At 43.5% G+C, this 24,226-nt stretch overlaps 1 protein-coding gene across 4 annotated transcripts in view; it reads left to right on the top strand.

Annotated features, from left to right (window-relative positions):
• The window catches only part of LOC112432436 (protein NLRC3), a 3,307,575-nt gene that overhangs the window by 3,139,793 nt on the left and 143,556 nt on the right, over positions 1-24,226 (top strand). For 3 of the 4 annotated variants that reach the window (XM_076881157.1, XM_076881156.1, XM_076881155.1), the window contains one exon: positions 14,737-15,146. In XM_076881157.1, coding sequence (XP_076737272.1) covers positions 14,737-14,749 — 13 coding nt within the window. In that variant the 3' untranslated portion in view covers positions 14,750-15,146. Of the gene's footprint in view, positions 1-2,545; positions 2,720-11,317; positions 11,513-14,736; positions 15,147-24,226 lie in introns of those variants that run through there. The other variant, XM_076881152.1, reaches the window with a different exon arrangement.

Genomic DNA, 24,226 nt, shown 5'->3' with positions numbered 1-24,226 from the left:
AACACTGAATGATTTCAAGCACTTTGTCTAATAAACTTACATCTTTCATTCTTTATACAGATTGAAGAGCTGTGGTTTGTCAGATATTGGCCTTGATTATCTGGCAGCAGCACTGAAGTCCAACCCCTCGTATCCCACAGAGGTGGACCTGAGTGGAACCTACAGCCACCTGAAGGGTTCAGGAGTGAAGCATCTGTGTGGTTTTCGGGAGAATCCACGATGTCGATTTGAAACTCTGAGGTCAGTCAGCATGTTTTAGTTGTGCTGAGATGAATATGATGTGAAAGTTGTGCTGACACTAAACTGCAGACATCAGGCTGATATTATACTGATCCACACTGAGGATCTTCATGGTAAAGTCTGTTTTCTTCTTCTCTGGTTTAGTCCATTGACTGCAGCAGAACAATGTTCACATTTCAAACAGTGATACTCAACGTATGGCCCGCGGCCCACACGCGGCCTGCCCACCTTTCCTGATTCAGAGAGAGGGGACCCTGATTAACTGTGTAGCTTCTTCCTCACAGTTCTAAGTATCAGACACAACAATGAATAATCCACAGCTGACTGTCTTTAGCAGGTCAAAGGTCACGGCACACAGCACTCTGTGAAACAGTTTGGAGCAGGAATTCTTGCACATTTACAAACTGACACTGCTGCACGGCATGCTGGGTAATGCTAGCTGCTCAGGTATGGGCGTGCTAATGGCTGTGAGGCTCTGTGGCTGCAGAACACCGAAGAAGAGAAGAGAGAGGTGGTGGAGGATGAAGAAAAGAGGCGGAGATGAAGCAGAAGTTTTGCTCCAGAGAGGAGCTGTGTCTGTGTGGGCAGGGCTCAGACAGCTCCGCCCACACAGTGACAGTGAAGCAGGTGAAGAGTAATAAATGAAGACAGCAGACAGTATTTGATAAGCTGATGTACAAACATGTAGGTCGTGTCCAAATTCATGGGCTGCATCCTCCTGAGGCCGCATTTGTAGACCGATTACGTCACAGCGACACGTCGAAGGCTGTCCAAATTCGTAGACTCCTCCGAATGCAGCCAACAAATGCGTCCTCCTTTTCCCCGAATTTGAAGGATGGGTCGGGTGTGTCCTTCGTGGCCTACCATATCCCAGAATTCATAGCGCGGCCCAGCCAAACTCCAGTTTCCAACAATGGCGGCCGCTACTAAGTTTTAAAATTACTCATACTAATCTTTTTCGGTCACAAAATAAACTTTTAACATATTTTCAGGCGAGAAAGTAGCTGTGTAAACATCAAATATCTGCTCGGTTTATCAAGATACCGCATATTTGCAAAAGTGCTTCGACGTTTTCGGAGACGTCTGCTACCCACCAGCTCGATAGCTCGCCGGGAGCTCGAGGGTCACTGAAGCCGCCGAGAACGGCACAACTCCCGGCACATCATTTTCAGATCACCGCGGACTTTCGCTACTCAGGTTAAACGTGATATATAAGTCACTTAGACAACCTCAAAATGTTATTGTTGGGCTTTTTTCAGTGTTTTGTTTGTTCGTGAGTAAATCGGTTTGGCTGAGATTAAAGTTATTAGATTAGATTAGATAAAATAAAACTTTATTAATCCCCCAGGTGGGTTCCTCCTTGGTCTTTACAGAGCTGACTAAACGTCAAACAGAAAACTGATTAAACAGAAGTATGAGACGGTCGAGAATTTACGCCAGTGTCCTGTTATATTTTAGATAGCAAGGAGCAGACGGCTGAGTTTATTAAACTCCACCGAGACAGCGGTGACGCTAATCAGAAGGCTAGACCGTCCAATTTCCCCAGCCGTTTATTTCCAGCCTACCCGACCTTCTGAGGACCCAGCCCACGTAGACCGCAAAGGCCGGGTCCTCGGGAGGATGCAGCCCATGAATTTGGACACGACCGTAGAATGATGGTGGCAGCTACAGAAACAGGTCCATACAGACTGAAGCGTGTCTCAGTCTGAATGTACACTGCTGTTATAAGAGCTGTGGAAACTCAGGTCAAAAGGACGAAACCACACTGCTGACAGTTCCAGGACATTCACAGAGTTACAGCATCATTTGTGACCATAAAGACAGAAAGCTCATCCAAATCCTGGGATTAAAAGTCTGTCCTGGTGGTGTCCAGTCAAACACGTCTCTGTGAAAGCTTCAATCCAACAGGCTCCAAAGTCCTTCTGCTCATTTCCTCGCCGGGTTCTTGATGCTCCTGTACCATCTCTCTGTCATCCTCCTCGCTCCCTCTTTGCACTCACAGTCTTTGTGCATCATTAACACTCACATGTGGAAAACCAAAGTTTTACTGGGCAGAAGATGATCATCAGTGACGCTGTCTTTAAAACACTCTTGTTAGAAATGTACGACTTTAATGTGAAACATTCAGAGTTTTTTCTCTTGTTGTGTTTGTTTGAAGCTGCTTCCTGTTGGCTTCAGCTGTTTGGAGTTTCCATTTTCTAAACTTCTACATTCTGAACCTTCTTCAGCTCTGAACAGATGATGAAACACTGAATGATTTCAAGCACTTTGTCTAATAAACTTACATCTTTCATTCTCTATACAGATTGGAGAGCTGTGATTTGTCAGAGATCAGCTGTGATTATCTGGAAGCAGTGCTGAAGCTCAACCCTTCGTATCCCAGAGAGGTGGACCTGAGAGACCACAAGCTGCAGGATTCAGGAGTGAAGCAGCTGTGTGTTCTTCTGGAGAATCCACAACATCAAATTGAAACTCTGAGGTCAGTCTCCACGTTTTAGTTGTGCTGACACTGTCGATCTGTGGAACTAAAACCTTTATACAGGAAGTCTGGTTCAGCTCTTTGTAGACCTTCTAATCTCTGATGCTCTGAGTCTTACTCAGTAGATGATGCAGAGTTGTGAAGCCGATGTGGGTGAGGACACTCGCCCAGCTCTAACTACTTTGACGTCCAGGCGGCTTCCCTGCTTGTCCTGATACAAACAAACCTGAGTAACCTTGCAGGTCAGATCTCATCAGTCACACCTGTTATGGCAGCTCTCCTCTAGATTGTAGTTCTTGTTAACCTGGGATGGTTTTAGAAGCCTGGACCACAGACTGCAAGGGAAGATATTACTGGGAAAGGCCAAAGCAACCTATTAGACCCATTAAACACTAACATAGATGAATACTCAGATTTAAACCTTTATTGTTTCACAAAGGGTTAAAAAGGGAACATCCACAGTTTAGACTGCAGCAGATTTTATTAAAGCAGTTTGACAGGAGCAAAGCAAAAACACAAAGAATAAGTGTTTCACATATTAATACATATAACATAATAATAAAAGAAAAGCAAAAGAATGATACAAAAGAATGAAAAAGTTGTCCAGAGCAGCAGGATGTCTGAGGTCTGCAGAAACACAAAAACACAGCAGCTAAAAATAGTTGTTGAAAGAAAACGAGGTGGGAGCTGCTGATTCCTGAGCTTTGATACTGGATTAGCTTCAGTAGTTATTCCCATCACTGCTGTAGGAGCTACATTTAGTCACAGCTGATTGTCTCCTTTGACCAATCAGAAGACTACTGTTGTAAAAACAAGCAGACAAAGAACCAATGAGAGTGAAGAACAGGATAAAGAGCTCGTGTGATGGAGGCAAAGCAATAATCAGCAGACTGTAGCAGTTTCTATCTGGATGAAAGTAGAAGGAGCTCAGCGGAGCTCAGTCCCATATCTTTGTTTAGAAACAACATCAGTGATTTCCTGCTGCTCGAGATGATTCCAGCAGCTCTCATTACAGCAGCTGATGAGAGAAACAGCTGATGGCTCACAGCTCGTACACTGTTGGATCTCCAGATGTTCACGTGGCTGAAGTCTGTGAAGAAACTGTGGTCCACGTAGTTCACACGGCCTCAGATTGGACCGAGCTCCCTGGATCACTGCAGCATCCTCAGCTGGTACATGGACGTCTCTGCTCCTCAGTCTTGGAGCCCCTGCAGGTCCGTCCACACCACCAGGGTCTTCTCACTCACCTTTCCTTTGTCCTCGTCCTTCATCGGCCGTGCTGTGTCTTTGTTCCTGCGGTGTTGTTCCCACGATGCAGCGCTGATGTTCCCTCCTTGAATGCACAACAAGTACGGTGCTGGTCTTTCTCGGGTGGAGCAGAGACAGATTGAAGTCTTTCAGGCTTTAGTGCCGACTTCCCTGACAGAGGCTGGACTCCATGGTCTGCACAGGAGGCTTCTACACTGTGTGGAGGTGACTCCTGGACTTGAAGACAGGCTGCAGGTACATGTGTGATGAAGAGGAGCTACAGCAGTGTGATGGAGCTGCAGGTGTGAAGGAAGTCCTGCTGTCCTGTCCCACCCTCATCTTTGCTTCCTCTGTCTTCTCTGGACTTGTCCTCCTGTTTCAGAAACAGCACTGCTTCATGCCGAGGGTGGACGGGAGCGTTGGCTCTGATTCTTTTACCGTCCACCACAAGGAGACACTGATGCTGACCTCCTGATTCATCTGCATGTGTTCTGCTTCACACTGCTCACCTCCACCAAAGACTTCACAAACATCTTCTTTCTTTGAGTCCAGTTTGTCCCACAAACACTTCCAAATCTCCTCCTCTGAGATTCTGCAGCTTCTTGCAGTGTGACTCAGCTGACTTCTGACAGACCACAGACTGGCACAGCATCCACATGTGTCTCCTTTCAAACAGGCTCCTGATGTTTCCTCCCACATCATTCTGGCCTCTCAGTCTCCTTTGTTCTCCAGCTCTGTAGCTCCAGCTGGTGAAGCTTCAGTTTTCCATGTTGGTAACAGTAAACTACAGCCTCTGCTGTCAGCTGGGTAACTAAACAGAGCTGCAGCACGTCTCTGCGGTGGTGCTACATCCAGCCTGCAGACGGCCGTCTACATGTTGTAGTGGTTTACAGTCACCAGGGGGCGCTGTCCCAGCCATGCAGGCAGTGGGCTGCTCTGCTTGTGCTGTTGTTGGTGAAGCTGAAGTGAAAGTGATAGGTTTGTAGTTTGAACCTATCCACTGGAACGTTAAGGACAATCTGCTACGCAGCAAAAAGCAAGACACAAGGCACCAAAGTTCTCTGGTTTACTCATGCATGAGGGAGACCTGGCTGGAGCCAAGCGTCGTTCCACCACTTGACCACCATCAGACTCTCAGCCAGGCTCCCCATAGCACTCCTTTTATTGTGGTTACATGAATATGCATAGGGTCATTAACATATAGCATCTCACATAGGTATACATGTGAACAAAGAATACTGTGTGTGTGTGTGTGTGTGTGTGTGTGTGTGTGTGTGTGTGTGTGTGTGTGTGTGTGTGTGTGTGTGTGTGTGTGTGTGTGTGTGTGTGTGTGTGTGTGGTACTGCTGATCAAAGGGTCATATAACATCCTTGGTCAGGAAGAGGGTAGACCCCCCTTCACCCTAGATGGTTCACCCTAGATAACATGGTGAGGAAGTCCAGCAGTTCATCTAAACAAAAAGCACTTAGACTAGAACAGACGTAGCTACGTTAATCCTGCCATAAAACAATAAGAGAAGGTACGACCTCTCTCGTGCTCCCAGGATGTGGGTGTGCATTCTAGTGTGGAATACACACCAAGCCCCTGCAGCCTGCTAAAGATCACACATCCTATCACTACACAATTGATTATACACCTCTAAGAATATATGGTTAAATATTTCCTAATACAAATGACAATAATAAAATCTAAACCCATCAGAAAGCGAGAGTTAAAACACTGAACAGTGTCCACTGAGCTTCTTATGCTATTCTCATGCTCAAAGAAGTTTAACAGGAAGGACGACTCGTCCATCAGGCGTCCAGCTGTCCGTGACCGTGTCCACAGCAGAGTGTGACCGAGGCTTCATGCTAACACGCACACATGAAGCTAATACCACCACGAGCAGCTGCTCAGTGGATTTGGAGGACAAATGTCTGCAGCTTCTCACAGGCAGTATGCAGAATGTGGATCTCCACAAAGACTGTGGAGAGCTCGTCCCACACTCTAAATCCACACTTGTCTGCACAAAACTTCTCACACGTTCCCGTCACAAGTGTCTTCTAAGTGAAGCTACCAGGTTCAGGTCCAGCTTGTTTATCTGGAGCTGCAGGAGATGATCCATCCTCACAAAGCAACACAGCAGATATGCAAACACACAACACAACCAAAGGATTCTCTCTGCATGTCTGTGGCTGATGCTGCTGGAACGAAGCTGTTTGAAACCTTGTTGTTCTGCACTTTGGGACCAGAAGAGGAAACTGAAGCTCTGTGCAGAGGGTCCAATGGAAGCAGCCAAGCGCTGTAAGTGTCTGCTGTACAGGGATGCTGGTTCAGCTGTGGCTCAGTTTCACAGTGTGACTCAATAAAAGCAGCAGGAAATCAAAGCTTGATGCTTTCATCAGTGTGGAAATAAGAAAGTTTCCTGTGACAGACGCTGGAGCTCTTTCACTCTCAGCTTCACAGTTTCAGCTTCAAACTTCTTCCAACATGTTTCTAACACGGCCACATTCCACCTTAATGGAGCTGATATCTTGTGCATCAGCACATTTTCTAAAGGCAGCGATCACATCTTTAGTTTTGGATGTTTAACTGCAGATTGTTTATGTGTTTATAGCACATTAATTACAGCAGCAGCGTTGACCACAGTGCTGTACAAGAATCCAAGATAACTATTAAAATAACTCCTAATATTAATATCACACATCAAATATCAAATAACTCTCATGCTGTATTAAAAGCCAGTGAATACAAATGTGTTTTCAGAGCAGATTTACAGAGACTGACAGCAGGAGCTGGGGCTGTTCGATAGAACGATGTATATATGATGACCATATGAAAACGTCTATCGTTTCATATCACGCTCTTTGTTTCCTGCTTATGTGTTTGTGTTTTCCAGATAAAGCTTTCAAAATAAATCTGAAGATCCTGTTGAGAGTTTTCAAAATAAACACAATACAGTACTGCGGTCGCTCGTTTATCGAGTTACGTTCTAAAAATAAGTCTCAGAATGAAGTAGCAGCTTTATGTTTTACAAGTATTATAGAAGTTTTAAGGCAGTTAAACCCTCACTGCACACTTTCTACACTTTTCTCAGACAGGCATGAACATTTTCACACTTTTCTCTCTTGTTTAAACAAAGTTCAAACCTTCATAGAAAAATAAGTTCATTATTAAAGAGTGAAAGCAAAGTGTTTCTGAAACGTGTCAAATCAGCCTTTGCTGGCATTAAATGAGCTTCTGTGTGAGGAGCACTCGTCCATGGCCTGGGCTCCTCGCTGTCAGGTAAAGTTTCATAAAGCTTTTGAGTTTTTCTGCAGATAATGTTGGTGTCCAGCACGATGTTCTTTTTCCTGCGGTCACTGAGCCACAAAGCCAAAGCTGACTCCATCCTTACGATGTTCTTGTTGTGGACAGTTACAACCTTTTTGCCTCCTTGTTGAAACTATGATGGTCAGCATCTTCCTCTGCCTTTGGCTGCTACCACAGGTGCAAAACGTCTCGTCATCATTGTTGTTTGTTGGGACAAAACGTACAAACATACAGTGCAGCACTGCAGAGTCACACTGCTGTAAATTTGAACACATTCTGTACTGTACAGGAGACACGGCACGAGATTGGCTGACAATGGTCTACAGCCAATCAGGACGCAGAACACAATGCGCTGTAAAAAACAAAAACATGCAAAATTGCACAAAAAAGATCAGCGAAACAGCGAGGCCGCCAAAGGTGAACTGTGTTACAGCGAGGGACCAGCGTATATGTGGTTGTTGGGACGATAAATGTCTTTGAGCTTGTGTCAGAAGACGAGCTGCAGCTTTCTGGACCAGCTGCAGTCTTGCCAGGCAGGTCCCACTAACTCCAACATATAAGGAGTTACAATAATCCAGCTGGGACGTCATGAAAACGTGGATCGCCCGTTCAAGGTTTTTAAAAGATATAAATGATCTCACCTTAGATAAAAGCCTCAGTTTGAAGAAAGACCGCTGTACAACTGAGCTCAGCTGTTTTTCAAATTGCCGTCAAATATAATCCCCAAATGTAATAATGCGATTTAATAAAAGAGCTGAACCAGTCTAATAGAGCGCCCTTGATGCCGCCATGCTCCAATGGTGAGATCAAGATGCTGTGGTCAAGGCAGCGGTCAGATCCAAAAGCACAGCTGAGTCTCCTGATCAGTGGCTGATAAAAGATCATTAAGAACTTTTCAAAGGGCAGTTTCAGTGCTGTGAAGAGCTTTAAAACCAGACTGAAACCTTTACAACAGATTGCAGCTGAACAAATATAATCTTTTACAAAATCTTCGACAGGAAGGGAAGCTTTGAAATAGGCCTGAAATTTGAGCGGACAGAGGATCCAGATCAGGTTTTTAGTACAGGCTGTACAACAGCATGTTTAAAACAGGCTGTACAACACCTGAACTAAGACTGCTGTTAAAAATCGCTAAGATGTCGGAACCGACAACCTTTAAAATCTTTTTAAACACGTGTTGGAACAACATCATTTGGACAAGATGATGTCTTTATAGCATCACATCGTTCCTCCACCTGATCAAACCACACAGGCTCAAACTGATCAAAAACAGCTGAGCAGGTGAATATTTTAGCCCCGGTGCGATCTCGGGCGAGAGTATCGATGATGGCCAAAGGGCAGCGTCCAGCTCTACGGCCGCTGAAGAGCAGACTCAACAGACGCGCGTGATGTGGATCCTACTGCTCTAAAATTGGAGCTTCTTCAATCCATTAAAGAGGACATTAGTACGCTGTTAAAAGAAGAAGTCAGAAATGCATTGAAAGAAGATTTTGACAATATAAGGGCTGACGTGCAAGGACTGAGAAATGAGATCGCTAACAGCATGGCGGCGACGTGCGGCGAAGTTGATGGAGTAAAGGTTACAGTGAAAGAAGCTGAGGATGGGCTGTCAATGTGGAGCGATGAGGTGACCACCCTGCAGTCTACAGTAGAGAGTATGAAGGAGGAGCTGTCTGACCTGAAGGATAAATGTGATGAAGGCAGGAAGCGGAGAGCTAACATCCACATCATAGGGATCCCAGAGGGCCTGGACTCGAGCTCCTCCACGGCCGTATCCGTGCTACTACGTGAAGTGCTGGGTATGGATAAAGACGTTATTGTCGACCGCTCACACAGGAGCCCTATCCTGAGAAAACCAGCTGGTGACCCGCACGCCGTCATAGCCGAGCGTCACTACTACCAGGATTGTGTGGCTACGCCGTGCCAGGGCCCAAGCCCCGCTTGAGTTTAACGGACAACCTATTGCAATATTACGACTGGGCGATATGACCCAAAGTTCATATCTCGATATTCTTTAGCTGGATGGCGATATACGATATATATCTCGATATTTTTGAAGCCAGAAAGTACGAACAAAAAGAGAGTTCTTAGTCAAAGCTGTGTCCCAAATCTCACACAGGCACATTTATTAACATACAGCGTAGATGTACATGAAACAATTACTCAGAAATAAATGATCAGCATTTATTAAATAATAATGCTCCATAAATAAAAGAAAACAATGTTGTGTTTGTGCATAACAAAAAGCTCACAATCGTGCAGTCAAAATGTAAACAGACGCTGAGCATAATAACAAGCAGCTGCTCTGTTCCCAGGTTCTACTGCGTGACTGACAGCCTGGAGTTTGAAACCCTCTTTGTAACCGTGTCTCTTACAGGTGCCATTTATGGTCCTTATACACACTCAATACAGTAATATTACGTTGAAGCAGAGTACGTATCACTCCGCGAGGCTCCTCGTAGCTGTAATGCTCCAACAATCCATCAAGCGGTGCGGCCTCGTAGCTGAGCAAAGTCGTACCAAAACATCTTTTGAAAGGTTTCTGAGCGCCGTGTAGCACATAAAATCGGTTCGAGGTCAGTAAGCACAACCAGAATTCATCCATAAGCCGCACTGTCGATTCATGAGAAAATTACAGGATTTTAAGTGCAGAAAACATAGTTTATGGTTTTCATTTGATCTTAGCAAATATCTACGCCTCTAATTGGGACGATCACAGATTTTTCACTAATGTCTTTGCGCGGCTCCCCAATATGTCATCACACAATATCATCTTTGAGGGAGACCTAAACTGCTCATTATCTGCTATGGACCACAGTTCACACAAAAGTACACTTAGTCCAAAGTCATCATGCGTCATTCAGAGCTTTCTTGATAATTATGGGCTGGCTGATGTATAAAGAGATTTCATAATCCTGCTTCACGTCAATACTCTTTTTTTTCTAATGTCCATAAAACATATATTTGTATAGAAAAACGTCTCCCTTTAGTTACAGAATGTGATTATAAGACTCTGGTGATTTCTCCTCTTGTTTTTTCAATGTGTATTCCTGATGCCTGCTCCAACTATCAGCCATGGAGATTCAACTCAGTGTTGTTAGCAGATGAAGAGTTTGTCAGTTACAAAAGGTCTCAAAGACATTTTTTTTTCTATCAATCAGACCCCAGAGATGTCATCATCAGTCATTTGGGAATCTCTAAAAGCATCTGAGAGGCCAAATAATTTCATTTTGTGCCAAACAAAGTGCAACACTGAAAGAACATCATCCATAAATATTGAGTAAGAACTGGACTCTCATACAGCGAGACTCAAATGCCTTTAAACATCAGCTTATCCTGCTGATCCAAGTCCAACACTGAGTTTGTAAAAACATGTTTGTCAATCATTTTGTTTGGTTTCTGAGGAAAATGATTCAATAACTTGCTGCTAATACACAACATTTCATCATATTTCCTCATAACCCTCTTTTGTCTGACCATTTGATCCCATTTGAATTTGCAATAAAGGATCCACAGAGTTTGGTGACAATAATGACAGTAGATGTTTGTGTGAAAGTGCTGGAAGCAAATGAGTGTGTGATGTTCTTTCAGTGTTGCACTTTGTAGACGCTCCCTGAGCACTGGTCTCACAGCCAGCTGCACATAGAGACCAGTGTTGTTAGTCCAGGTCAGAAGATGACTTGTTGGAATGAAAATGAGCTTGTAGTTTGTCTGCTTTAATAATGTGACTGGAAAAAGGTGTTGGACTTCAAATATGTCCATTTCTTTCACACTTCACCTTTAAAAGTGAAGCCATGTGGTTCCTGGAAGGAAAAACACGACTTTTTCAAGTCTTTGTCCTGTTTTTATGAGAAATGTACGACTTTAATGTGAAACATTCAGAGTTTTTTCTCTTGTTGTGTTTCTTTGAAGCTGCTTCCTGTTGGCTTCAGCTGTTTGGAGTTTCCATTTTCTAAACTTCTACATTCTGAACCTTCTTCAGCTCTGAACAGATGATGAAACACTGAATGATTTCAAGCACTTTGTCTAATAAACTTACATCTTTCATTCTTTATACAGATTGAAGAGCTGTGGTTTGTCAGAGATCAGCTGTGATTATCTGGCAGCAGCACTGAAGTCCAACCCCTCCCATCTGAGAGAGCTGGAGCTGAGTAATGACTCCTCTTCTTCAACTAAGAACAACCTGCAGGATCCAGGAGTGAAGCATCTGTGTGGTTTCCTGGAGAGTCCAGGATGTAAACTTGAAACTCTGAGGTCAGTCAGCATGTTTTAGTTGTGCTGAGATGAATATGATGTGAAAGTTGTGCTGACACTAAACTGCAGACATCAGGCTGATATTATACTGATCCACACTGAGGATCTTCATGGTAAAGTCTGTTTTCTTCTTCTCTGGTTTAGTCCATTGACTGCAGCAGAACAATGTTCACATTTCAAACCTTCAAAGAAGAAGAAAAATCCTCCACTGGAAAATTCACTGTGAAACTCTCAAACTCTTCATTGCACCTTAAAGTCTGTCTGACACTGAAATCCAAAGCAAAATGTGCGTTTGCTTTACAGACAGCAGTCCAACACAAACATACACACATCATCCAAAACACAGTCCAACATCCAAATCTCCTCCACTGCCAGCATGAATGATGGGAAAGAGAAGGAGGAACACTCTGACATTCAGGGTTAGAATGAGTTTCATCAAGCAGACTGTGAAGATCAAAGCTGCATTAGAAAGCTTACATGAATGAATGAGTGGACAGAAGTGGACAGAGATCATCTGAAGCACTTCAAAGGCTTTAAATCAGCACATTTCTCTTTATTCTTTATCAACTCTGTTAGTTTCTCTCAGTTTTCTGTGGAATGAAGCTAACAGCAGGCTAATAAGATGCTGACCAATAGGTTTCTATTAAAGGTTGTAATTTGTATATGAAAAAGTGCTTTGGCTCAGCAGGGATCAGCTTACAGGTAGAATACAGCTGCTGGATGGGATTAGCATGTCATAGCTATCTACCAAACTGCTAACTGGGGGATTTCAGGCCATCTATGGATCATTTTTGCTAACTGTTTATTCAGCTTAGGCTCACAGGGCTGCAGCCTGTGCCCTAGCTGTCATAGGGCAAGAGGCGTGGTCCACCTGCACAGGTGAGCAGTCCATCACAGGGCCAACAGAGAGCGACAGAGAAGCACTCCCTCACATCCACACCTACAGCCAATGTAGAAGCACCAATGAACCTAAGCAGCATTTCATTGGACTGTGGGAGAACATCCAACCTCCACAGAAAGGCCCAGCTGACCAACAAGCTTCAACCTACAACCTTCTTGCTCTAAGGCACTAGTGCTAACCACTTTTGCCCATTTCAGCCCAAATCCTGCATCTTCCTGTTTCTGACTCCAGGCCAGCTCCACTAACACTTTCTCATCAGACACTGCCACCTAGTGGAGGAAGTCTTAGTTCCATTTGAAGCTTCAGATTACAGTTAGTTCCTTTACAAAGAGGTGGAGGTGGTGGGGCCACAGCACCATCATCACTGAGTGCCATAGGACACTTAACCTTTGTTTCCATATGCTGGGAACTTCCTGTTGTTCCCAGGAGGACTGGAAAATGTGTGAAAATCTCCCAGTCAGTTCCTCACAGCACACTTCAATCATTTCCCTCCCACAGCATCAGGACCAGGGCTTTTTCTCTCTTTGGTCCCACTAAGAGATTTCCACACAAACACCTCATCAGTGGGACTCTCAGAGCTACCAGCCCTTTGCTACAATCACAAAGCTCTTCATTGAAATCAATGATATCAAAGCTGGAATCAAATGAGTCCAAGTCTTCTGCTGATTCAGCATCACATTCATCTTTGCTCCTTGTTCTGCATCCCCACCATGGACTTCATTCCTTTCCAAGCCAGCCTTGAGTGTCCTTTATTCAGCTCATCCTCTGCTTTACTTTTACACCTGATTTTAGCTGCTTTATCTCTCTTTCAACAGGTTTCTGTGCCTCAATCTTTTTCTTCTCTCCCTCATAACAAGACAGCTTCTTCTGCCTGAGAACATGTTGGAGTGATTTACTAATCCAGGGCTGCTTATTGGGGAAAATACTTCCTGTTTCCAAAGTAATCCCCATTTTTCCCAGAAAGAAATGTCAGTAGAAATCGATGATCTAAGTGAGAACATGAGCCTTTAAAAAGTCCCAGTGGGTGCAGTCAAAGCAGTCCCTCAGTCCCAGTATAGAGTCTTTGGTCCAGACTGGAACAGCTGTGTGCCCAGTTTGAGCTCTCTTCAGTGCTGTGACCTGACAGACCCAGAGGGGCCATCACATCACATTTAGAAGCTCCCCTGATGGAGCCACAACACATGTCCAATACTTAGTCTGTCTTGTTGGACCAACTGGAAGAAATGATTCAAGGACTTAGTCACAGAACAGAGATTCAAATCTCCAAAATCCAACTGGCTGCATCAGGACATATAGTCTGAAACTCTGCACAGTTTCCTGTTTGAAGCTGCTTCCTGTTGGCTTCAGCTGTTTGGAGTTTCCATTTTCTAAACTTCTACATTCTGAACCTTCTTCAGCTCTGAACAGATGATGAAACACTGAATGATTTCAAGCACTTTGTCTAATAAACTTACATCTTTCATTCTTTATACAGATTGAAGAGATGTGGTTTGTCAAAGATCAGCTGTGATTATCTGGCAGCAGCACTGAAGTCCAACCCCTCCCATCTGAGAGTGCTGTACCTGTACTTCAACAACCTGCAGGATCCAGATGTGAAGCAGCTGTCTGATCTTAAGAAGAGTCCAGACTACAGACTGGAGACTCTGAGGTCAGTAGAGTGATGGAGTGAGTGGGTGGTGCTGTCAGCAGTATTGTACTAAACACAGTCAGTATGAAACAAAGATCCAGTGTTTCCTGTAAAGCTGCAGCTTCTCAGTGAAGCTGTGAGAGGAGAACGGTGACAGGCTTCAGGATTGGACACAAACACTTCCTGTTTCTCACCTTTATGGTCACCATAGTAACGTCTGACATGCTCTGATCAAACACTGTCAACAGCCAATCAGCTCTCTGAACAAAGCAGCACGCAGACCAATGACTGCATTGATTTCCAAGTTTAAAGCAGTGAAGAACACAGTCTGTAGGTGAGGAAGAATTTAGTGAGAGCAGATGTTTGGATGGAATTCCTCCAGTTAACAGCTGGAACCGTCCATCTGGATTGTTGGGCTTGTTGTTGGGGTTCCTACAGAGCTCAGAGTGGACACACCAAGGTTCTTCTAATGAATGAAAGTCCAAACTCAAACTAGGAGGGAAAAACATTTTCAGCAACTTCAATAAAAATCCAAAGATTAGAAAAAGTGAAGCAACAATGAGTCCTAGTACAGTCCCAGCACTGACGTCCCTGCTGCTCTTTATACTGGATGTGCTGCATCACTGACTGACAGCTGATGAAGAGTCTCTGGAAACACTCGTTTATCTCCTCTGCTCTTCCTCCTTCTCTCTGCAGGTGGAGGCCATGATGGTAAACAGGACGGTGTGTGTGCTGAGAGAGGAGCAGCTGTGTCCTGATGATCCAGAGAGGTTGAAGCAGCAGCAGCTTGTGTGTAGAGACGCTCTGACTGGGCCATGTTACTGGGAGGTGGAGAGGAGAGCTTCATCCAGCAGTGACTGACAGAGGAATGAAGTGCAGATGACTGTCAGTGCTGCAGAGTGAACTGCTCTGAGAACAGCTCCACTGTCAGACACAATGTAGAGTCCAGCATCAGCCCTGTGTGTCCCTCTGGATCTGACAGAGGATCATCAGTGTATCTGGACTGCTCTGCTGCTGCTCTGTCCTTCTACAGTCTCTGCACAGTCTCTGTCTCACTCTGGAAAGATTTTACAACTTGTTGTAATTACAGAACGTTAATATAATATTCCAACATGTGATCTTCTCTTTATTTCTGAATCTTTACCAAATAAAGAAAAACCAAACTAACAAACAGAAGCTGTCGTGTCCTTTTTCACCACATCTGTGAATCTTTTCTGTGTTTTTCCTCTTTTCCTCCTTCCTGCAGCTCCATCTTCATCATTCTGTGTCCAGTATATGTGAACACGTCCAAAGCATCTGAGCCTCATGTTACCCGTTTGTGTGAGTTACGCCTGTCGTTGTGTTGTGGTGTATAAATAAGGGGCAGGAGACAGCGCTGGATCTCTGAGTTCTTTACTCTCAAATTCTGCAACATCTGCAATATCTAGAAATGCAAACCTGTGAGCTGTGTGTGTTGTGCGTCTGCTCGGCCACCTCTCCTCCGGCCGTGCTGGAAGCAGCTGTGCGTTTGACAGTTTTATCGACTCGACAATAATCGAACAAATTAAATGTTCAAAAATATCAACTTAAGCACTTCAAAGTCAACAAAAAGCTTAAAACAATGAAATAATATTTAACTGAAAAAACAACAGCTCATAAGAACGATACACAAAATAATACAGAAACAAACAAATAAAAGTTATTAACCAGGATCCATGTTTTTGTCACAAACACTGAATCAGCTGATTCACTCTTTATGTTTCTGAGTTTGTTTTGTGATTATAGTTCTGGTTTCTGTTTCTGTGTCTTCACTGTGTCCCACGTCTCCTTACTTTGGACTCTGTGTTATATTTCCTGTTTTACTTTGACAGTCCTGTGTTACTGTTTCCTGTCTCGTGTGTGTAATTGGTCCCAGCTGTGTTTCCCTCCTGCCTCCCGTTCCCTGATTACTAAACTGCGTCCACGCCGCCGGCGCTCCTCTCCACAGCTGGATTCCAGGATTTCAGAGCATCCAGCTGTGGTGAGTGATGGAGACACTTTCTCTGCTCCCTCAGTAATCAGGACAGTTTATTGAACATCAGAGGACATAAAGGACTGTTTTTCACCTGCCCGTTCTGAACCTGGACATTAAAGACTGCTGGCTTCAAGGACATTAATCCCAGTGTCAGCCAGCCAATAACAGCCTGTGTTTTTCAGCTCTTTAGGAGTCAGAAATGAGAAAGACACAGACTGCTAACCTCTCCCTGCAGGAAATAAGCTCCGCCTCTTCCTGTCCTGTATATGAGTGATTCTGACATGAGACACAATGAGTTTCCTGTTTATTGTGACTTAAAGCGAGCAGCAAAGACACTAAACTGTGTGTTTCCAGCTGAAGCTGCTTTTTGTGTTGCTCCCACAATCCTGTCTAAAACAGTCAGTGAGGAAAACTCAGTTTATGCTTCCAAGCTCATTGTGAGAGGGCACATTGTGTTCCTGCAAGTGCTGATTTTGTCTGCATCCCTGAGTTTAGTGAGCTGCCTCCAAGGACTTGTGAAGCCCAGTGTGTTAAGGCTGCATCTCCCAGATGTTTCCACCTTTCCAGCACAGACGATAAATGTTCCCACAAAGGCTCAAAGACTGTTTGATTTTCTGAGTGTTGGCCTCAAGAGATTGCTCAGTGAGCACCTGAGTGTTTCTGGGACATCGGACACTAACTGGAACTTCAAGTCTGGTTCTGAAGCTGCACATGCAAAGACTGTTTCTGGTTGTAGAGACCTGGCTGTTCCAGGGATTGTAACCTCCCCAGAGGCTGAGCTGCTGACCTCAGCTGACTCTGGAGCCTTGAAGGTAACTAACTTTGCACCGCTCGGGTGAGCCATCTCAGCTGCAACAGCCTCCACAGAGAGCTCACGCAAGCTTACCCAGCCTGCTGAGGATTTTATGCAGGTGTCTGGTAAAAGGACGATGCTGCTGTCCAATGAGGCGAGGAGAGAAGTAGCCAAACAGGCGAGAGCCGTGAAGGAGGAACGGCGGGCAGCTCTGGATGCCCGACATAAATACCTGATGAGCAGGCTGGCCGACGCCGGCAGCCTGGAGGAGGCGGCGGTGGAAGACGCCATCGTCTCTGATGACAGAGTAAGTTCAGAGACGTGATCCTTCCTCAGAGTTGAACCTTTGAGTCATTAATGTCTGATTCTTCCAGTTCAGTCTGATCCATGAATTCTTTGCTGCAAACGGATCCAAGAAGCTGATTTTCTTCTATCAGGATGTCAAACAGGTAACTTTGATCACATTTCAATGACTGACACATGAAGGTCTAACCGCTCTTCATAATCTGCTGTCCTGTTTGTTGCACCGTACTTTGTATTCATATCTTTTAATATCTGCCTTTCTCCCAGAGTCTGTCCTCCCGTCAGTCTTCCTTTGTGGACGCATCAAACTCAGCTGTGGCTCAGAGGAAACTCTTCCTCACTACGGGGAACTCTGAGGTTGGCTTCAGCTTTTTATGTTTAGTTCATGTGAGAATCACAGAAAAATGCTGATATGAGTGGAAGCTTCTGCTGGGAAATTGGCAAAGAGCAGATTATTGAACAGCGAGGCAGACAGTTCATTTCAGTGATGCCAGTTTATTAGAAACGAGGACTGTGGGGCTGCTGGAAGTCAGGACGGCCGTTCTCTGGATAAACCTGACAGCTGAGGTGGAGAGCAGGATTTATCCACAGACGGCTTCTTCCAAGCAAATGTCCTGAACACACCTGAGCTGAGGGTTACACAGTGTGTCCTGTGTGATCTCTGCTTTATGGTGGTTGAATCTCACAAATGTGACCATCAGACCTGACGACTTATTTGTGATGTTTTCATTAAAAATATCCTGGGTGAGGTGTTTGGGGCCTGTCCCATGAGGAGGAGTCTCCAGGGCAGACCCAGGACACACTAGAGAGGTTATATCTCTCAGCAGGCCTGGGAATGCCTCAGTATTGTCCTGGATATGCTGGAGGAAGTGGTTGTTTAGGGAGGTCTGGGATTCTCTGCTTAGACTGCTGCACCTGTGACCCGGGACCAGATAAACAGGAAATGGATGTTTGAAATTCAAAGAAATCCTCTTTTAATAATGAGGAAAAAAGACAGCAGGAGATCCATCGCAACTAACAAAACACTTCAAACACATCAATGCATCAACTTTAATCAACTTCATTTGGTTCAAATGAAGGAATCTAACAAAGCACTCACTAAAATGAAACACCAGTTAGTTTCCCGAGCTCAACAGGTCGAACACCTGAGTTTGGTTTGCGGTGCAGTTTTTATTTCTTCTAGATAACTTGGGTTATTTGCACAGGAAGGTTTTTTAAATGTATTTCTTAAGTACGATCTTATATGGGGGTTGATTTTATAGCATAACAGAATAATGTAATAACTCTAATAGAGTATAAAACATTTGCAGAATGAAGTACAAGGTGAAGAAAAGTCAGAACGTCCCTGTTTGAAAATACAGTCTCAGAAGGTCAGAGATGGACAAATTCAGCTACAGAAACATGTGGCCATTTTTTTAAAGCCATAGAGCATATTACAGACGACACAAAGAGCAAACACTGTAAACTTCTAACCACAGACCTCACACAGCTCACACACGTCAGAGTGAAGCTGTCATTTCCTGAAGCTTCCACACAAGAGAACTGGCAACAAGGTGGAGTCCTCATGGATCACTAGCAGAGAAATGTGGGTGGGTGCCAGACCACATGGACTCGACTCACTTTATTTCATACAAAGGAGCAGACTAATGCTGTCATCCTTAAAGACTAACTAGAAACAAGCAGTGCGCTCGCATCGACTCGACTTGTTTTGCAAGTTTGAAGTGAGATGGTACTTTGGAGTCAGCCTCCCGAGATGATGGCTGGCTGGTTTTTGAAAAACATCTCATATTTATACAATGAGCAGCAGACTTTCCTGACTTGCAGAGGTCAACGTCCTCCTCAGTCATGCGCCATGAGTGGCACAGATACTATTCATCAAATAACTAACATGGCCTTGATTGTTACTCCAGAGACTTATCTGCGATGTAGCTTTATAGCATTTTCATTAGCAATCGTATGATTTGTGTTACAATGACCTTTGTGGACGGGCCCGGACCCCCAGGCCTCGTCCGTGACGCCGACGGTGAGCGCAACGTTTTTGTTTTCTTGCGCTTAAAATAACCTGATCAGCGTTCTGTGGACGGTTTGTTTACATTTCTCACATCTGTGATTGTTCACACGGGTTGGACACGAGCAGAGAGGGCTTTCAAGATGAAAAAGCCAACGTGAAACTTTAACGGACGACAATTGCAAGTTTTCCAATCAAATCTCCGTCACACCCTTCCTTGACCTCATCACGTTACCCACCTTAGTCAAGGAACAGTGGTTCGGGAAAATATGCATTTGTTTTTTGGACCAGTTTAAAACGTATCTCGACTCGTGATGTGCGGATCGATACTGAAATATCGATTCCTGCGATACCCGTCATTGTGTCCGGCCCCTTGGCGTGCACACTCACAACAATGGCTGAGCGTAAACAGAGTCATGTGCAGACGTATTTTACCTCCACGAACAGCTGAGACGTGGTTTGCCATACATGTGGCAAGAATGTGAGGTGTTGTGGTAACACCGCTGACCTGGTCAAACACCTCAGAGTGAATCACATCACAGAATATGACGAGCGTATGTTGAGGCGAACTGAAGAGGAGGAGAGGGAGAGGTGCTGCCAGGGCGAGACAGACGTCTCTCACGGAGTCCTTTAATGCTGCAGGCAGGCAACAAATAGCCACAACTTCAGGTTTTTCATTTCTATATGATAATTCTGCATCATTAAGTGATAAGAACAAGTAATCTGATGTCCTGTGATCATTACGACGCTATAATTTGAGATAAAATAAAAGAGAGTAAAAAAAATAAGTTTTTGTTCAGAGTATCGTATCAGATCAGTATCGTCGATACCACCCTGAATTTTACTTGGTATCGGATCGGAAAGGAAATCAGTGGAAATCAAATCCTGCTTCTACAGGTGTCCAGTTCATTCACTCTGACCCCTCCAGATAAGCGTTGCCAGTTCTCACTGTGCTGTAGATCACATTTTCTTGTGTTTGGGGTTATAACGGTTACTTTTGAGGTCTGTGTTATAAAGCAAGTTAATCCTGAATTTAACTGGAGAAGACAAATTCCCACTGCGTGGTGTAGTGCACAGCCAGGCATTCTTTACATTAGTTCGTTTGACAAAACCAAAAAGCCGAAAGTATTTACTTGGAGTTTGGTTTGATGAAATAAGTGCCAGAATCAGTGAATACAAATGATTCCAATGACATGAAAACTGGTGGAAGGACAAATCCCTCAAGAAAAGCACGACTAGCACATTAAGTTTGTTTGTAATCATCATCATCTCTAACACCATGCGCACAACAGTGATTTTGTTACAGAACACTAAGATAGTAAAATCTGGGAAATGATGATATTTCTTTCCAAAACTTCCTGTCTGGAAGACATTAAAGCTGCTGTGCCACCTGCAGCTTCTTTCAATCTATGTTATGTGAATATATCTTTTTTTTGGGTTTGAACATCCATTCAAACTCACTCTCTGCCTAGCAAGTGTCATTCCCTCATTTCCTTGGGGTCCAGCTTCACATACGTGGCACTGAGCCTTTTCCTTTGTCACCTCTTTCTGCTACATGCCTAGCCTCCCAGTTTCTTGGTCTATTTTCTTCATTTCGCTAACTACACTTCTTTTTCTTTGTAAATCTCTTCCTTCAAATACTTTCAAAATCACTTTTCTTTTTTCCCTTTCTTCTGTGCAGAGAAGACGTCAAACCCCTTCTTGGCAGTTTATCTCAATAAAGCTGTACTATCCCAGCCATCTGGTAAGTCTTCCCTACTACCCAGAGCCTGTTTATACTCCTGCATGTCTCTGCCTTCACTCACTTCCTCTTCTTGATGTCCAAACTCATCCTTCAAACTACCATTTGATGCTGCATAGCTGCATTCTCCCTGACACCTCCTTGTCTCCTGTCTTTTTGATTTCACCTTCTGCATAATATTTAGTTGCCCTGTGTGCAGCTTCCTCCACTTTCATATATTTCTACAAGTTCCTCCCTGTTCTTGAAGTATGTGTGCACCACGGCCATTTCCACTTGGAAAATCTGCCCCACATCTGTCTTTCTAGATTTCTCTCCTAAACACCACACCTACCCAACACCTCATAACCTCTGTTCCCTTCACCTAAATGTCCATTGAAGTCTGTGTCAATCACCACTGTAGTATGTGGTCTCTTGCACACAAAATGTGTCTACCCTCCACCCCCATAATATGAGTCCGCCAGCCCTCCCATTGCCAGTCAGAGTCCATAACAAGTCAAAAACATAAACAGCTCGAACGTATTATTTATTTAAAAGAGAGAGTGAGAGAGAGAGAGAGAGAGAGAGAGAGAGAGAGCTCAGTTGTCCTTGCTCTAGCATCAAGAGTCAGTGACTGGCTGTTCACTGCAGGCTCAGCAGTCCAATGGCCGATCAGCAACAAAACAAATAAAAAAATAAGACACGTTCTTGATTATGACAACAAACCACATCCAAGAAAATATGACAGCAACACTTTAAGTTTTGTGTGCATTCATCATGTGCAACTCTGCAGAAAGTCTCATGTCAAGGATGTGTGGACAGGGGGGGCTATTAAAAAGTTCCAGTATACAGAATAGAAAACCATCAAATGAATGAAATAAAATCTGTTGTCACAGTGGTTTTTGAAGGAACAATTACTTCACAGATGGACAGCCTCATTATATTTGAGTTAAATCTGATGATACACACTTCACGTCACCCTAGTTACATGTTTTTATTTGCCATGTGTATGTTATCCAAGGGAGGGAAAAAATGAAAAAGAAAACTTTTGATGTGTCCAGACATTTCTTCACATCAGCTGCCAGCAACCAGTTTCAGCATGTACAACTGTTGCAGTAAGTGTGCTCATGCAGACCAACTATGCTGGTCCACTGTTCTTAATGGTGCTGCATGTTGAGAAAGAAGTGAAACAAATGTTTTGTTTAACAAGTCCACTAGTGTTAGAATAACTTGGCATTTCCAATCTGTTTCTGCTGTAGTTCAATGAAAGGTTTCAGTTACTTAAGTTTGAGAAAAAACAAAAAAACCAAATTGCGTTTACAATTGTAGTTTCATCTTGTTATAAGATATTTGAAATAAAAACAAACAACGGTTGGTCTTCTTGATCAAGCTATAATCTGTTCTCATCAAAACCACCATAAAACCAGTTTGACAGGATGATGCTGATAAATCCCTCTAGACCTTTTTGTGACAGTATTAAAAGCTTGCTGGAAATTCTCTGTACTCATATTTGTGCTCAGTATCTGTAGGAGCCATTTTTGTGTGGGTACCTCATGTATGCCACTAGGGGTCACCTTTTGTGTTACATATGGTGTGTCTATTTAAGGTAGATAGCTCATTAGCAGCAGGTGTGTTGTTGTTGGGAAGGAGCAAACAGATTGTGACCGCTGCGCTGTTATGTTAAATTGTGTTGGAATAAAGAATCTAAAGGACAAGATAAGTATGGTTTCAGTTATTGAACTAAGTTTAATACGTTTATTCATACCAGTGACATTGCATTAACCTGCCAACAAACAGCTCAGTGGCTTTAAATGTAGGCTTAGCCTCGACAGCATCTATAACACCATTAAAATGCAGTAATGGCCACACAAAAAATAAAACGTGACCATATTCAGTTTAAGCCATTTTATGTGGTTTCGTTTATACACTTGAATCACAGTAGATGATAGCTTTCTGTTTTTAAATGTCTGCATTTATTGCAAACACTATAGTTACTGTTCTGCCTTTTATAAGGTAAACTGGATATTATGGTTGCAAACGGCCCTAGAGCTCCCTCTAGTGGCTGCTTTGTAATATGGGTTTGACTACTTTGGGAAAGGAACAATGAGAAGGTGAAAAAATCAAAGATGGCGGAAAGTTATCGTTCTAAGCTGATATGGACCTTAAAATGTTGTTGCCTTGGACAAGATATGTCTGTAAGTATGAGTGACGATAAAATAATTATTAACTTTTGTTTTGTGTAAAAATGGTACGATAATTTGTACATTTGAAAGTTTTATCTTGTTATCAAATCACTTTGATTGTCACATCACATGTGCAGGTACACTGGTACAGTACATGTGAGTGAAATTCTTGTTTGCGAGCTTCACAAGCAACAGAGGTGTGCAAAAATACAATAACGTAAAACAAGCAAAATATAAGAACGGCTAAATCTGAGACTAATAAATATATGTACAATATATAATAGTACATGCATTACTGGATGTGTATACTAAATATGTTTTTCTACGTGCGCGCGTGTGTGTGTGTACATATTTTACAAATTAAATAGAGTAAACAATAAAATAAAATATACAGAGGTTGGTAGTTGGACATGTGCAAAACAAGTGGCATTTATATACAGTGTGTAGTAGGGCTGCTCCAGTGCCGTAGCTCCGCAAACGCACATAACGCACACTGCGTAGGGCACCAAATGGCCGGTAGGGCACCAAAAAAATCAGGGTCGTAAAAAAAAAAAGTAAACCATATTAATACTATAAATATCATATGCATTAATATGGTTAAACAATACAAAAGCAACATAAAACAATTTTCCCGAGAAAAGGGGTGAATCTGCTTTGTGCCCTGTCTCCAGTCTCCTCCTGGTGCCCCCCCACTCCCAGTGGTCTGTTCTATAATTGGTAAACACCTGTTTGAACATGGCCTTGAAACGGCAACAGGAGTCGGGAGCGGAGAAAAGAAAGAAGAAGAGGAAGCGTGATGAAACTCAGGCGTCGCTTGCCGGTAAGGCAATGTTTAAATAATAATAATAAAAAAAGTTCATTATTGTAGCCCTTGCTTGCACGCTCATGTCCGTCAACTCTGTGATAGCTCCTGTTAGCAGTGTTCATACTGTGTTAACAAATGTTGCAAATGATTGATGTTGGGTAGTTTGTTTACGTTGTGGATATGAATATAGAATGGACTACTAAAAGCAACTCATCATGGTCACTCAATTGACGGTTTTCAGATAACGTTAGCAATCGTGAGTCACGATTGCTAACGTTATCGTGATTCGTGAGACTAGCATTTCCCTCCTCAGGTTGCTAGCTGGCTAACGTCATGCATGCTACTGATTAACCTTAACTTTGGGATAGGTCAGTGATGCAGACA

Source organism: Maylandia zebra, unplaced genomic scaffold (assembly GCF_041146795.1).
Source record: "Maylandia zebra isolate NMK-2024a unplaced genomic scaffold, Mzebra_GT3a scaffold03, whole genome shotgun sequence".
Lineage (NCBI taxonomy): Eukaryota > Metazoa > Chordata > Actinopteri > Cichliformes > Cichlidae > Maylandia > Maylandia zebra.
Note: the sequence above shows the minus strand (reverse complement) of the source record. Positions and strands in the feature narration are given on the sequence as shown.